At 40.2% G+C, this 15,344-nt stretch overlaps 1 protein-coding gene across 2 annotated transcripts in view; it reads right to left on the reverse strand.

Moving 5' to 3' along the window:
* Positions 1-2,267: 2,267 nt before the first annotated feature.
* STK4 (serine/threonine kinase 4) overlaps positions 2,268-15,344 on the reverse strand; it is a 111,474-nt gene continuing 98,397 nt past the window's right edge. For both annotated transcript variants that reach the window (XM_084853986.1, XM_084853985.1), the window contains one exon: positions 2,268-3,034. In XM_084853986.1, the coding sequence (XP_084710112.1) occupies positions 2,876-3,034 (159 nt within the window). In that variant the 3' untranslated portion in view covers positions 2,268-2,875. The remainder of the gene's footprint in view (positions 3,035-15,344) is intronic.

A 15,344-nucleotide genomic window follows, 5' to 3' on the forward strand; every position in this document is an offset into this window, starting at 1 on the left:
AAGGCAAATACTCCCAACTAAAGGACCATCTCCTTTATGTGAAAGCTTGATCCATGTATGAGTCACACTGTGCATAAGCATCATAACCAGAGGCAAAGTGCACCCATTTTAGAAGCTGTTTGGCTTCATCTATTACTAAAGGCCCTCCTACCTTGTTTGTCTAGGTGACAATTGCATTTAATGTCAAGGAAATAGAATACAGGGATACAAAAGGAACCTATTTGAAGAGTGAATATGGAATGGAATGCATCTGTATTGCAGATAGCATCTCCTTACTTTAGCGTATTACATTGCAAATGACCGGCTTTCTAGTCTTCAGAGCAGATGTCCATTTGCTGGAATGTTCAACCATCACCAGATACCAACATCTCAAAAGGTTAGCTTGTGTTGTAAGCTGACCAGTCTTAATTTATTGGTTTTGTTCAAAAAGGTTACTTCATTAACTGACACTATGTCAAGACAAGTACATATTTGCTCAGTATCTGAACTGCATGGCTTTACATAGAAGGTAGTTACTTTGGTTTATCATTTAATGCTTCTCTTTCCATCATAGAACTTCTACAACTTGCAAGTTGATTTCTGTGAATCAGGTGTTTGGCTTTTTCAGTACTTCTAACTCAGGGGCAAGCCAACGTTTTTAATGGCCAGGTCCTCAGAAACACCAGCAATCTTAACTATTGCTTTGCAGCAGGCACTCTTAATAACAGTGCTTCCCTAACATTAATACTGAAAAGAGCTAGGCTCCATTGACAATTATCATCCTTATTAGCAGTATGAAGGACTTAACTGACTCTACAATTTCCTACTTGCTTTTGAAATTTGAGGTTGGATCAATTCATACTCAATGTGTGTGGGTTTGGAAAGAATGCACAGTGAGCCCACAGTTAGTGTTGCAGAGATGAGAGCAAATAAAGGTTGTAGGCCAGATAAGGACCTTGTCTCCCTCTGCTTTAAAAGAACAGTAGAGTTTAATAGGGAGAAGAAGTCTGTTGTGGCAAGTGTAAACCAGGTTACACTTGGGTTCTCACATATCTTTTCAGGCTTTGAGCACACTTCTCTCTTTATTCCAATGCAAGTTTATTAAGTTGGAGTGATAGTAAGTGTAGACATTGGCCAAGATCCAAAATGCATGTACAGTCATCCATGTACAAATGTGACCTTTCAGCCACCCCCTTCCTATGCACCCTCCTAAAGTCAAGAGACCATCTGAGGACAAGTCTCCTAGGTGCAAGAGGGTGCTGTAGGAATGGAATAATCTCAAGCTCCCTATTTACATACTGAAGCACTTTGCATATGCACAGAAGCCTCTTTGGAGGTTGGCTATTTCATTCTTTTTAAACATGCCATGAAAAAGGGGAGGGGGGCAATGCTGCAGACACTTTTGAAAGCCAGGGCGGCCACAATTAGTCACTGGCACATTCCACCAAGACCTTTGCATGTGCAAATCCAACACTAATGAGTGAGAATTGCACAAGACATCAGGCATGTTCTTGCACACTCCTCGTTTACTTCAGTAGAGGTCCTGCTGCCTATGAATGCTATTGCTTTATTAAACTTGAGACATACACGTTTTTACTAATGGGGCACTTTGAAATAGTTCTTGTGGGTCAACTCAACTTTATTTTAATCTTAACTGACATCCTTAACCTTTCTAAATAAACCAAAACACACACACTAGTTTACATTTAAAACTAATATTGGAAGCCTCAAACTAAGCTGAAAATAGCAAAGTCTATAAATGTTTACAATTCCTTAAATATTTTAAACCTCTTGTTATCTCGAGGGAGTTTGTAATTTCCTGAGCTGCAAGTAGTTTGACATTCCTTTGCTGCAAGGGATTCTGAAAAAATACAGAGGCTGTAGGATTCATGTTTTCTTGAGCAATGGATTGGTTTCACATTGAAGTATATATTAATAGTGCCAAGAAATCACTCAGAAAGTATTAACATTCACTCAAAATACATACACAGTAGAAATGACAGAAATGCAGGCTTGAAATACAATGTTTTAAGAACATAAGAAGAGCCATGCTGGATCAGACCAAGGGCCCATCTAGTCCAGCATTCTGTTCACATAGTAGCCAACCAGCTGTTGACCAGGAACCCACAAGCAATGTAAGGCATGGGGCTTTTACAGGCTTTTGGAAGGGACAAAAAGAAGTTCATATCCCTTTTCAAATATTGGAACAGGTTGCATATTCTTGACAGTGAACCACTTCTTTTTAAAACTATTTCCAGAGTACCATTAAAACAGTAACAGGGCAAAGATGAAAGATGAGGCACTTTAATAAACAGCGGTTGGTGCGAACAGGCAATACAGAACAAGGTAAATGATGCATCTTTTCTTGGATAAAGTTATGTGAATAGAGAAGTGTTTCACAAACACTTCAAGAGTTTCATTAAAAAGCAGACATTTGCATCCTTGCACACCAACCTAAGTGAATCCAACAAGACATATCATTCTACTTTCACGAAGAAATGAAGCCGTTCAACATCATAGTGCATAATAAACTCATATGGTAGAAAACAAACCTACGAAATTGACTGAAAAGCTTGAGCACCAACATTCTTTAGTCTATTTCTGATTGTTCTACTGATGCATAAAAACAAAGACTAGCTCTAAACAGTAATAGGACTCCTCCAAAGCACATGCAATCTACTTAAAACATGTCTAACATCGAAATACAGCATAATCTGTTCACGTGGACTCCACACAATGGCGTTCCTGAGCTCAAAAAGGTGCTACAGTAAATGAAGGGAGCAGACATTGGCCTGCTTTGCTAACACATTTAAAACAGAAATCCACCTACACAGTAGTAATAGAAGCACAGTTTATTGTTAGGGATGATGGAATCTATTCTACTGCCAAGCTTTCCTCAGAAGTTCTGCTGGCGTCTTTTCTTTGCTTCAATTGCATCAAGAATTGGCTGCCGTTTTGACTGATACCTTTGGCGAACCTCTTCTATCTCCTGCTCCATCATAGGATCAAGTGCCCCGAGTCTCCTTTGAAGTTCTTCAACAGTCCAGTTTCTCAACTAAAGAAACACACAAATGACACAAAAATGTTGAGCTTGCAGTGGCGGAAAACTCAAGAGATTAAGAAATGGTCAGATGGATCCGCCCATGCACTCCAAAGTTTGCTCCGTCTGTTCTGAGCAGGAAAGTGAAAGTGTTTTACTTGAAGAGTAATGATTCAGCATAAAGTGCAATTACATTTACTGACAAACAAGGTACAAACTGTGTCTTGGATCCTTCCATTCACAGAAGGGCCTTTGACACAGCGGGGCATATGCTTGGTGAAAAGGAATTTCCACCGATTCCCCCTTCTCTCTGCAACCCCATGCCAACACCCATGCTGTTCTGGAGGGCCCTTCAACACTTAGGAATAGGGTTACAGAGGGAAGGGGAACCAGTGAAAGTCATGAGGGCAATTGTGCTGGGGAAGACAGCATGCTGGGGTGATGCTCCTTATGTGCCATCTTTCCCAACAAAACTGCAGCAGAGGCAGCATGGGGAGGAGTTTGGTGGCTGCTGCAGTCCCGGCCTTAATCCCTGGCATCACTAAGCAGGGCTAGGAAAGATCCTTGTCTCAAACCCTGGAGAGACCCTGCCAGTAAATGTAGTCAATGATGAGCAAACTGGATTACATCAAGATGTGATGTGTGGAGGAGAACTACAACTCCATCACCACATGTCCTGGTTGTTGAACATGTTTATTAGAATCTGATGAAAAGTGTGTGTGTGTGTGTGTGTGTGTGTGTTTTAAATTAATGTTTGGTCTTTTCCAATTAGTTTGAACACTTACAGGCTAAGGACAAGACAGGACCAAGAACAAGTCTATGGCTTCTGGGCTGCATAGTATCAGGATCCCAGGTATGCCTGAAGTTTGCATTTGCTAACAAAGGGGAAGGGTGATTGCACTATCTCACAAGAGCAGACAACATCTGTGGATTGTGCTGTAAGTACGTCTGTGCTACAAAGTTCTATCATGGAGAAGTGGTCCCAAAGTTGTTAACTGTAATGGAGCCAGCATGACTTATCTTGCAGAATTTCATTATTTTTATTTTTTTCAAGGTACATTCTTTTTTTGTCCCCTTCCTCCACCACTAGCCACTGTTTCAAACGTATTAATGTATAGATTATGTTGCAAGGGAACTAAGTATTTTAGCAAGAGAACACAGATTTTTGCCTATCTCATAAGGAAGTTGTTCATTAGAAAAAGCACTTCCCCATCAGATGTATTATGCATGCACATTAACACAGCTTTAGCTGACAGCCCTTTAAGTTGATGTATGGAACCTGCTACAATTCTATGCTAATTGTATAACATCTGTTTCAGAGAAGGCGATTGTTCAATACCCAGCCCTCAGGAGCTGAAAGAATACAATAAAGTATAACGGAAAAGGAGAAAATATTAATTCAGTGCTGAGTGTGTAGATTAAAGAGCTCAGTCAGCTCTAACCATTAAAAGGCTGCCAGATGCTCCACTTGGTACACCATCTTCCATCTTTACAGCTAAAGTTTCTCTTAACTACTAAAAGGCAGTACCTAGTGTTTCAGAGATTAAGCCATAGGTTGCCCATCATATTCCAGGGAACCATTCAAAAAGAATCCTGTCTTAAGTTGGTGTGTGTGAGAGAGAGACAGAACAAAGTAGTTTCTAGCTTTTTTGGTTCTCTCCCTCAACTGGTGACCCAAGAATAGGGATGTCAGAGGAATCTATTTTGGGGGTGCTCGATGAGCTTCCCTTCATTCGGCCCCCTGGACTTCAGTCTGCTTTCAGCAAACCAGTCCAACCTGATCTGCATTGAGTAAGGCCAGTTCACAGATTTTCCATATTTTTTATTTGTGCAAATAGAGATTTATGCAAAATCCATCTGCAATTTGCGTAAATTTTAAAAAATACAGAAAAAATTCCCAGAGTTCATGAAAAACCCGTGGCTTGGCCCACAAATGTGAGCTGAGTTGAGCACACTGGGGAACTCCATCAAGCCAAAAATGAAATGGATTTCCTGGTGATGGACATCCCTATCCAAGAGCCACGTCAGGCTCACTGACCCTCTTCCCTCCCATCACCCTCTCTTTGCTGCTTCCAATGTCCCAGTTCCAGGTATAAAACATTTTTTGGATATTACACAGATCCATGTTTTTCAACCAGAGTTCTGTGAGCTTCCCACAAGGGTTTCATGAAAAATTTGTATGTTGTTAAATTATTTATTAACAGTTTTAACTTTGTTTAGTTTACACTGGGAAGAGCAAGGAGTTGGTGTTCCATATGATATCACAATATGTTACAGGGGTTCCTCAAATAAAAATGGGGTTGAAAACCACATCTGTGGGCACATGTGCAAAGATAATGGCAGTTGGGACCAGGGTGCAAGTGGCCTCTTGAAGCACTGATTGCACAGGCAGACAACAGACCTGGTCGTTAATTTATTTGTTGATGGCGCACCTGAAATTGCATTAGATGCAATACAAATCAATAAAATACAAGCCCGTGCCTAAGACTTCCAATTTTTATTAAGACAGCCTAAGGAATTTACTGCATTTTTATCATAGAATCATAGGGTTGGAAGGGGCCTACAAGACCATCAAGTCCAACCCCCTGCTCAATGCAGGAAGCCTGATTCCCAGGTAGTCTCCCATCCAAGTACTAACCAGGGCTGACCCTGCTTAGCTTCTGAGATCCTACCTTTCCTTCAAGAACCTTGGGGGGGGGGCAGTATTCATGATCCCTCCCCCCCAGTGAGCTTTGTAGCTGAACATGGATTTGAACTTGGGTTTCCCTAGTCTATATCCAATACTCTAATCACTATACTACTCTGCCTCTCAATGAGAAGTGGAAGAAGAAAGGAGGGGTTTTAATTGATGCCACTAAAGGCTCATAAACCAAAGACTACCAAGTATGAGGAAGGGAAAAATTACAGTTGTTCCGACACCTGCATGGCTTCTTGTGGTGCTGGTACTGTGCCATTCACTACACATCACTCCTGGTACTTGTCAGGCACAATTTCTACTTCTACTGTTCATCCCTCTAGCTGAGGCCGATCAATGGCTCTGTATAGCGCAGATATAGCTACAACGTGTCACCCATAGTAGCATATTAGATAAGGAATTCAGAGAAAGAGTTGAGCTCCCAAAAGGAAATAAACTCTAATCCTGCTTTCCCCAATGGGTCCCTCCAGATGTTTTGCCTGATAACTACTATCACTGTGCATGCTAACTGGGGCTGATAGATGTTGGTGGCAAAAACATCTGGAGGGACCCAGGTTGGGGAAAGCTGCTCTAATCTCTTCAGTCCGATACTTACAAAAACACAGGCATTTTTAATGAAATCAGAATCCACCAATTAAGTTCTTTAAATCGTGATAAATGATTAATGTTTAGTCTATATAATGGTCTTGAGAACTGCTCACATTTATATGAAGGAAAATTTATGCATATTGTGACTAATTTGTTTTCCTGAAATCACCAGTTTTATAGTATACAAAGAGCATGAAAAATAGATACAATATTATTCCATATGAATAAGCTACATTGCACTTTGAAGCAAGATATTAAATTGCAAGTTAAAAAAAAGATAGAAAGATGCATTTTGCATGTTAGCCTGATATCAGTTCAGATGATCAACATCTGAGGACCTCCTTTGAGTGTTTCCTCTGAGGGAGGTTCAGAGGATGGCAACAAGAGAGAGAGTCTTTTGATGGTGGCCCCCCAACTGTGGAATGCTCTCCCCAGTGAGGTCTGTCTGGGGCAACATTGTCTTATTTTTAGTGCCAGATTTTCCTCTATTCCCACACATTTGACAGCATATGATGGAGTATTTTAGTTTTTTTATCAGGTCTTGGTAGTTTTACTGTTTTTAGCTTGTTTTTAAACTGTTTTAAATTCTTGAATGTTAAAGATTTTATATTATTTTTTATTATATGCTGTGAAGTGCCCTGAGAGTTTTAGCCACTGGGCAGCATAGAAATGTAATAAATGAATGAAGATAAGGCAAACATCTCATTCCAACCAAAGTTACTCATGGAAAATCTGAAGCAATCTAATTTACAACTTTTCTGAATTAATACTTTCTGTTGATGTTCATACTATTGCTTAAGCAGAGACACAGTGTCTACATGCTGAGAAACCAGAGTGGGGCTGTGGCATTATCACTGCTCATGAAGAAGTGTTTAGATCAATTGAGTGTGCCCTTGAAGCTTTTGGCATCCTTGGCTGCCAAACATTGTACATTCCAAAAGGTATCCAAAAATATACTGCAAGCAAAAGGGCAAGAGGTCCAATATCTTCTTCCTGTGCATACTAGGGCATCTCTGCCAATTAGTAGTTTTTAGTAAAAAAAGAAAAAAAAAGACAATACAAATGCCTAGACAAAAAGGATTTGGGAGGCTTCTGTCCTTTCCCATGAGACTATAGTGCCTTCAAGGGGGAGAGAAATCCACAAGGCACAAGAGCTCTGCCCCTCACCCTACATCTGCCCTTGGCATGGGTACTCAGTGTGCCAGGCCTTTAAAGGAAATGGGAGGTATGTACATGCCCCTCCTCTGAACTCATGTCCTTGGCTGAGTGGGAGAGTGGTGGTGGACAGGCATATGGGAGGTGCACACAGACTGCCTATTCCTGTAACAGTGTGGTGCTTGTATGCACGCTGGGGGAGAGAAACAGGTCTCTCTCACGTCCTACAGTAATCCCTGTCTCATCAGTGCGAGGAAGGATAGTGCCTTTGGAGTCTTGAAAATGGCATGATTTTCTTGATGTAAAATGCAGTCCAGCCATAATTTATCTCCACTGAATTTTGCGACTGGCTTATTACATTCCCGCTATTTCACAGCACGAAATAAATGGACCCATGAAAAACCTTTGCACTTTTGTGTTGTGTATTTTCCTTGTGCAATTAGTGCTGTGCTCAAAATTAATGATCCAATTTGCTTCCTCTTGAGCCATTTCTCCTTGCCACTTATGCCAACATTAATAGATGATCATCCAACATTAGGTTGTTCTTTTTTTTACAATATTTTGTTAGCATACCTTTTTGAAAGAATATAGCAACTGAGGTGAAGCATGGGGGTAGAAAGGGCTGCAGTGCTGGTGCAAAGTACTGCGTTCATTTTTTTAAAAGTTTCATTAAATAAAAAGTGGCCAATATCAAAATAGGAATGCCAAGCAGGTAGCCTGATAAATTAGAAGCTGACTGAATTGTAAGCGGTAATAAGGACCATTAACGAGCCTCCACACACTCCCTCCAAAACAGCAGTTTCTGCCTATTCTATAGCATGTGTAGGGGATAGAGGAAAGTAATTATGCAAGCATGACTTTAAAGAAGAAGGTGAGGAAGTACATCCTGGATGCCCTTGCCAAACAGGTGAGTTACATACCGTGTTTTCGTTGTTGTTTTTTTGCACTCAGACCTAAGGAATACATAGCTGCCTGGAACCTTGAGATTTCGAAACAGGTAGAGTGTGTCAAGTTCCCTTCCCCATTTCTCTCTTAAAATAGTCTTTCATCTGTCACAATAACATGCCAGTGTAACATTGAGCTTTACTGAATCTCAATGAAACTAAACAGTGAAGAGGAATACATAACAGAGCTAAGCAGACACATTAGTCACAGTTCATATTCTCAAGGGCACATTGCTCAGTAACTTTATAGCATCACAGTCCTGTTTTGACCTCCAGAGGCCATTTTATAACAGCTATATAGTTGTTTCGTCAAGATGGAATGGGCCAATTTCAATTTTCATGAAGAAACTTGATGTAACATAAACCAAAGATAGGAAATAATTTCCCCTCTCAGTGCCCTTAACTGTTCAAAAAAGGTTAAAATACAAAAGGCAAGTAATGCATTACCTATGCATTGGAAAGCCGGTGGTAAAATAGCAAAGCAAACAAAACAACTATAAGTGTATAGGGGTGTGCATGTGTGTGCACATGTATAGTTGTGCACGTGCGGGGGGGTGGATTACAGACCCCACCAGAACCAGACTGAATCACAGGTGACAGTGCCCCATTCCAAATACACCACTGCCAGGGCATAGGGATGGACGAATCAGACTATCCTGTCTGTGTCAGTTTCACATGTGTTCATTGATAAGTCCATTCTGTTCCATTTCTGCAATCAATGCTTTTTTTTTTTTTAATTGAACAAAAGTGCATTGTGTTTGAATGTATTTTCTTCACAAACTATGCAGTTTTATTTGCATTTTAACCTAAAATAAAAATTTTGGTACATTTCTTGAGCTGAGAACTGTATCACAACGATCACAACACAGTTCACCATTACCGCTCTTGTTCAACACAGTATCTTTTGTTTTATTTTGCTGGGTGGGCATTTTCTTATTTAACAACTGTAGTGTGAGCATGTTAATGCAGTTCTTTCAGATGCAGAGATTCACTCTCCATCTGTCACCAGCAATACTTCCATCATTTTATGACACAGACGCAGTGCACAGGTTTCTCTTCTTAAAAGGAGCAAATGGAAGCAAGGCTATCTCCCTGTCCATAAAGCAGATAGGACTCAATTCTACTGGGACTGATGGATGGGGCTTGTAGGGAGAGGACATTTTTAGTGGTGGTGTCCTCCCTGTGGAAGACCCAGGAACACTCTCCCCAGATAGGTGCCAGGTGAGCCTATGTTATAGCCTTTCCAAGTGCCAGGTGAAGACCTTTTTATTCTCCCAGGCATTTAAATAACTGGTTTTAGTGCTTTTAGGTCTTCACACTGTTTTATTGTGCTGTTGGTTTTACTTTGGTTTTTATGTGCTGCATTGTTTTTACCCCTTTCTGTTGGTTTTGTGTGCTCTTTTTATCATTGTTTACTGTTTTGTATTTTATATTTTTTTAATTTGCCTAGATATTACCCAGAGAACTCTTGATTATTGGACAGTATAAAAGTGTACTAAATAAAGCTGTAGGACTATACTCCAAGGGTTAAAATGTAATTGGGCATAGCTGGATCAATCATCTGGGTAAGTTCCATGAATTTACCAAGCATCACAGTTCCGATTTAATTGTTGTTGTTTTTATAATGACGACCTTAGATGCCATCTGACATTATGAATTATATTTGCTCTAACCCTGGCAGGGATCCAAAGTGTCATACATGCTGTTCTGCATGCTTGTGGAGGTTTTTCTAGCAACAGCCCCCCAAAGCACTACCATCACTTCAAGATGAGGGGCTCTCTGAAGCCCGTGAGACAAGAGGAGCTGCTACCAAAAGAAAAACGCCTGTAACCGACTTCCACCTCATCATACCTTCACAGGAGTCTCTTGATCCCAGCCACTGTTTCATTGCAGGGCAAGACTTCCACCCATGTTTTAATTCAACACCAGCTATTTTGTTTATTTATTTACAGACAATTCATTCTGGGTCAAAATACAATGTCTTTGCTCTTCAGTGAAATTTCACAACAAACTGCACACATTTTTAAAAGATCTGTTACTAGGATAACAATATTTTATGGACACGAACTCAAGCACGGGGAGAGACTATAGTTCAGGGCTTCTGTTGCATTCTGAAGCCCCCAGGTTCAATGCTTGGCACCTGCCCATTAAAAGGTATCAGGTATCAAGGCTGGAAAAGACTTGTCTCTGCCTGAAACCTTGGAGAGCCACTGCTAGTTATCTGACAATACTAGGCAAGAAGGACAAATGGTCTGATGCAGTATAAGGCAGCTTCAGTAGGTTCGTAAAGTGCAAGCCTATTTTTAATCACATATTCCCAGACTTGTATAAATGAACGGAGCACTTCACATCATTTGAGCCTGTTTCAGCTGGATGACGAATTGTCCTTCAGTCTAAAACGATTAATACTGGAATGTTTTATCGCAAATGGAAAGAGAATATGTTGGTTCCTTTCAAAATTAAATGAAGGTCTTCTCATCTAATTTAGAACCTTTGTGCCTAATGCTTACTGATTAAAATATCAGATTTTTTAAGATTTGGATTTGTTCTTTTAAAAAATGCATCTTACAACTGATGGTTGTTCACTGCACACAAAATAGGTTTCATGATTAAAGTGCGATAAAAGAGCTACATTTATGTAGAGATGTGAAGGCCCAGGAAAAAACCAGAAGAATTAGGGCTTTTTTTCTTCCAAGGACTGTTTTTGTTTTTAATGGAAAAATTGAACAGCTCTGGATTATGAAATATGTTCTTTTAGAATTTAAGACAAAGTGTTTATCTGTTGTTACCCAGCCTTTACTCCCGCCAAAATGATTTCTAAAAACTGTAATAAGAACACTTTTATACAAAGATTAGAAATGTAAAGTGTTTGGAAATAATGAAGCCTTGGGGAAAATGTTTTTTTAAAATCCTCTCCGTAAGATTGCCAGCATAGTTATTTCTTTAATTCCTTATTAAAATTATTTATCTAAAGTATATTTTACTAGTAGTCATTCCTAAACTGAGTCTTTCCTGGCTAAATAAAATCTCAATAGCTTTTCCTTCCGATTAGATTTCCCTAAGCTCCATCCCACAAGCAGGAACAGGTTTAGGAATTTTCTTAAACTTCCTAACAAATAGGAACAGATGCTGTACACCAGTCTTCCTCTGCCTCCAGTTCTTCCTGCTTCTTCTGGCTTCTAGGATGATTCAGATGTCTCAGGGACTACTTGCTGATGTTCCCTCTGATCAGACATTAAACAGGAACCTAACATATGTTATATATATCTTGGTTTGCTCATCAAATTATCATGTTTGGTACTTGAAATGTAAAAGTATTTAGACAATAATTACAAATTTAGTAACTACTTTTAAAAGTTTTAAAATATATTATGAGCAAACCAAGTTATACATAAAATAACTTTAGGAACAGAAATGCTGCTTTATGTTCCTAAAGCAACACTCCCTGACCTGGTGCCCTCCAGATGTTTTGGACTACAATGGTCAAACTTCCTGCTTAAGGCTGATGGAAGCTGAAGTCCAAAGTACCTGGAGGGCACCAGGTTGGGGAAGGATGTCTTAAAGCAACAAAGTGACTTTACATCTGGAAAGAGCGGTAAAAAAATAAGTATTGCTTATTTTTCAATTTTCTCCAAAGTGTCCATTTCCCCCCGGAAAACAACACCACCACTTTTTTTCCCCCCAGTGGCCTCACAATGTCCGGAAATTTTACATCTCTACACTTATGACAGAGTGTAAGAAGATACAAACACAAACATTTCATTCCAAAAGTCTCCAGAATTAAGGGGCAGGGGAGCAGAAAAAACACAAAAGTTTCAAAGCTACGGGAACTTCTCTAATTAGTGGAAAATGTCACTACAAATGCAAAGCGACTTACTGCGACCCGATGAAACAACCCATGGTTTGTTAACCATGGACTGTTTGGGAGCAAGCAAATGTGCTGGCTCTCAACTGTTCACCTCCTTCTGGTGTGCTAAACAACCCAGGGACACTCAACAGTCAGTGAAAGAGAAACAGCAGTTAAATCTCGTCTGATCTCAGAAGCTAAGGCAGGGTCAGCCCTGGTTAGTACTTGGATGGGAGACTGCCTGGGAATCAGGCTTCCTGCATTGAGCGGGGGGTTGGATTCGATGGTCTTATAGGCCCCTTCCAATTCTATGATTCTATTCCAAAGCTTGCTTTCTCCTCCACAAGCCTTTTTCCTTTTGTATCATGTCTATCAGATTCCTGGCCTGGAGGCACAGAATACTTTAATATCTGGATAGCCCTTGGCAAGAACATGTATTTTCAGATCAGTGGCACTCCATGGGTACTCATATAACCCTATAATATGCCAACATCTTCATGGGTGACTTGGAACAATCCTATCTCAGCTCCTGTTCCCAAAAGCCTCCTCTCTACCTGGGAATCATTAATGACATCTTTATTATCTCAGCTCATAGACATGAGGCCTTGATGAATTTCCACCAGAACTTCAATAACTTCCACCCCACCATCAACCTGAGCTTATGACAATCCACACAACAGGTTCACTTTCTGGATATGATGGTGCATCCATATAGTGGACCTATAAGCACCACCCTATATTGGAAGCCTACAGACCACTACACATACTTACATGCTTCCAACTTCCACCCAGAACAGCCACAAAATCCATTGTCTACAGCCAAGCCCTATGATACAACTGCATCTGCTCAGACTCCTCAAACAGGGACTCACAGTTTAAAGATTCAAATCAGGCATTTCTTGGACTACAATACCCACCCAACAAAGTGAAAACAACAACAGATCACCTGGGGTCAGGATGGTACCCAGGAATAATATACTACAGAACAGATTCAGAAGAGAAAACAAAAACACTATAGGTGACATTTGCTGTCACATGTAAGTCCCACCTAAGACCATTCCAATGTATCATCAGTGTTCTACAACCCATTCTGGACAATGACACTTCCCTCTCACAGGCCTTGGGTGGTTGGCCTATACTTGCTTACAGACAGACACCCAACCTAAACAGGACACTCACCAGCAACAGACCTCGCAACAGAAATTGGCACAGGAACCAGACCCTGTGGCAGACACAGATGCCTTATCTATTCTGGCAACACTATTACAGGACTTAATAATGCTATCCAGAACATTAGGGGCTCAGAAAATTGCTCAATTTCCAATGCGATATATGCCATCACTTGCCAGTAATGCCCTACTGCATTCACATAGGACAAACATGCCAGTCTCTACACAAAAGAATAAATGGGCATAAATTGGACATCGGGAATGGCAATGTTCAGAAACCAGCGGGAGAACATTCCAACCTCCCAGGACACTTTGTCAATGACCTTAAGGTGCCTGTTCTTGAACAGAAGAAATTCCAAGACAGATATCAATGCAAAATTGCTGAAGTAAAATTCATCATGAGATTCAACTCATTTCCTATGGTTTGAATAAGGACGAAGGTGTATTGTTGTTTTTATCACACTACATATGTTAATTGGCTCACCACTGCAATGATGTTCACTTATCACCCAACAAGGGTTTGTGAATGGCAACTGTTAAGGTAATTAGCCCTGACTGTACTTTCTGCATTTCAGTTCCTTCTGACAATACAGTTTACATCTCCCCCACTCCCCCAGCAATTTGAGGTTAACGCTTTATGAATCTGAAGAAGTGGACAGCATCCATGAAAGCTTATGTCAGAATGCATGTTAGTCTTTCAGGTGTCACAAGACTCTTTGTAGTTTTTGTTGCAACAAATTAATACAGCTACCCCTCTGAAAATTGTAATTAATGTTAGTCACTTTATAAGTATAGAATAGTAATATATAGAGGTGTGTGCGTGTCATGAACATATAGATACATATACCTACCTCCACCCATCTTTTATTAAAAAAAACATTTGGGGCAGGGGGAGAACAAAGCAACAGCCAGTCTACCTTACTGAGGATCAAAGCTTGTCAGCAGTAGAAAAATAAAACTGTTAACAGGGAATCTTTTCCAGTTTTTATGAAACATTATATTTCCTTTTTTATGCTTGATTTGCTGCAATCATTGGCAAGAACCTTTTAAGTGCTTATGTACCCATCTAAATTTTGTAAGGAAATTCAAGTCAGCTTTCATTTGTGTCTATGGGAAAACTGATTATTTGCTTGCATCACAGAAGCAGTGAGAGATATGGATCAGGAAGAAATGTTCCAAATTATCTAACTATCTTCTTTCATCAAATGCCAGCAACATAGCATCTTCAACATTTCCTATAATAATACAGCTACACATTATGCTCTGCAACTAGGTGTTGCAGACCTAAGTAGTGCTTGCTAGCTGCTTTACCTTTTTTTTTTGGGAGTGGCATACTGAAGAAAACCAGAACCACCCTGAGAAAGAATTCATCTACTGAAACTGTCTCCCAGAAATAAAAGAAGCGTAAATCAAAAGAAGCTCTGTTGAGAATCTAGGCATAACCATCTTAAGCAGCACTGATTATACTGGTACTCTATGAGGTTCCCTGGGGGCTGACAGTGAGGAGGGAGCAAGTGGTGCTGTTAAACAAAGTGAAGCATAAGCAGCACCAAAAGGAAATGCAGGATCAGTGACTGGAAGGAAGGAAATGGGCAGATATCAAAGCCCAAGTTAAAAGGATGATAAAAGAAAGTTAAGCAAAGTTGAGGGTGGATAGAATCTCCAATTTTGCCAAGCGGTAGTCCAGTTATGTGCCTCAAATGCTTGAAAAGGAAATATGTGAAAAAACATTTATTTCTTTAAAAGATCTCTACCTTTTAGGGGACACCCTCCTATTGGAATAACTCCTCTTACTTAAAGCAAGATCACAACACACATTTTTGGACAGGGACAAAACGTTCTTGTGCTGGTATTTATGGCCTGTTGCCTCTGCTGAAGAGCATACCGCTGAGTTCTCCTGGCACCAATCTTCTCTGATGCCTCCTAT

This window comes from Heloderma suspectum, chromosome 4, assembly GCF_057233095.1.
Source record: "Heloderma suspectum isolate Gila_16-S chromosome 4, 16-S_ref, whole genome shotgun sequence".
NCBI classification, from domain to species: domain Eukaryota; kingdom Metazoa; phylum Chordata; class Lepidosauria; order Squamata; family Helodermatidae; genus Heloderma; species Heloderma suspectum.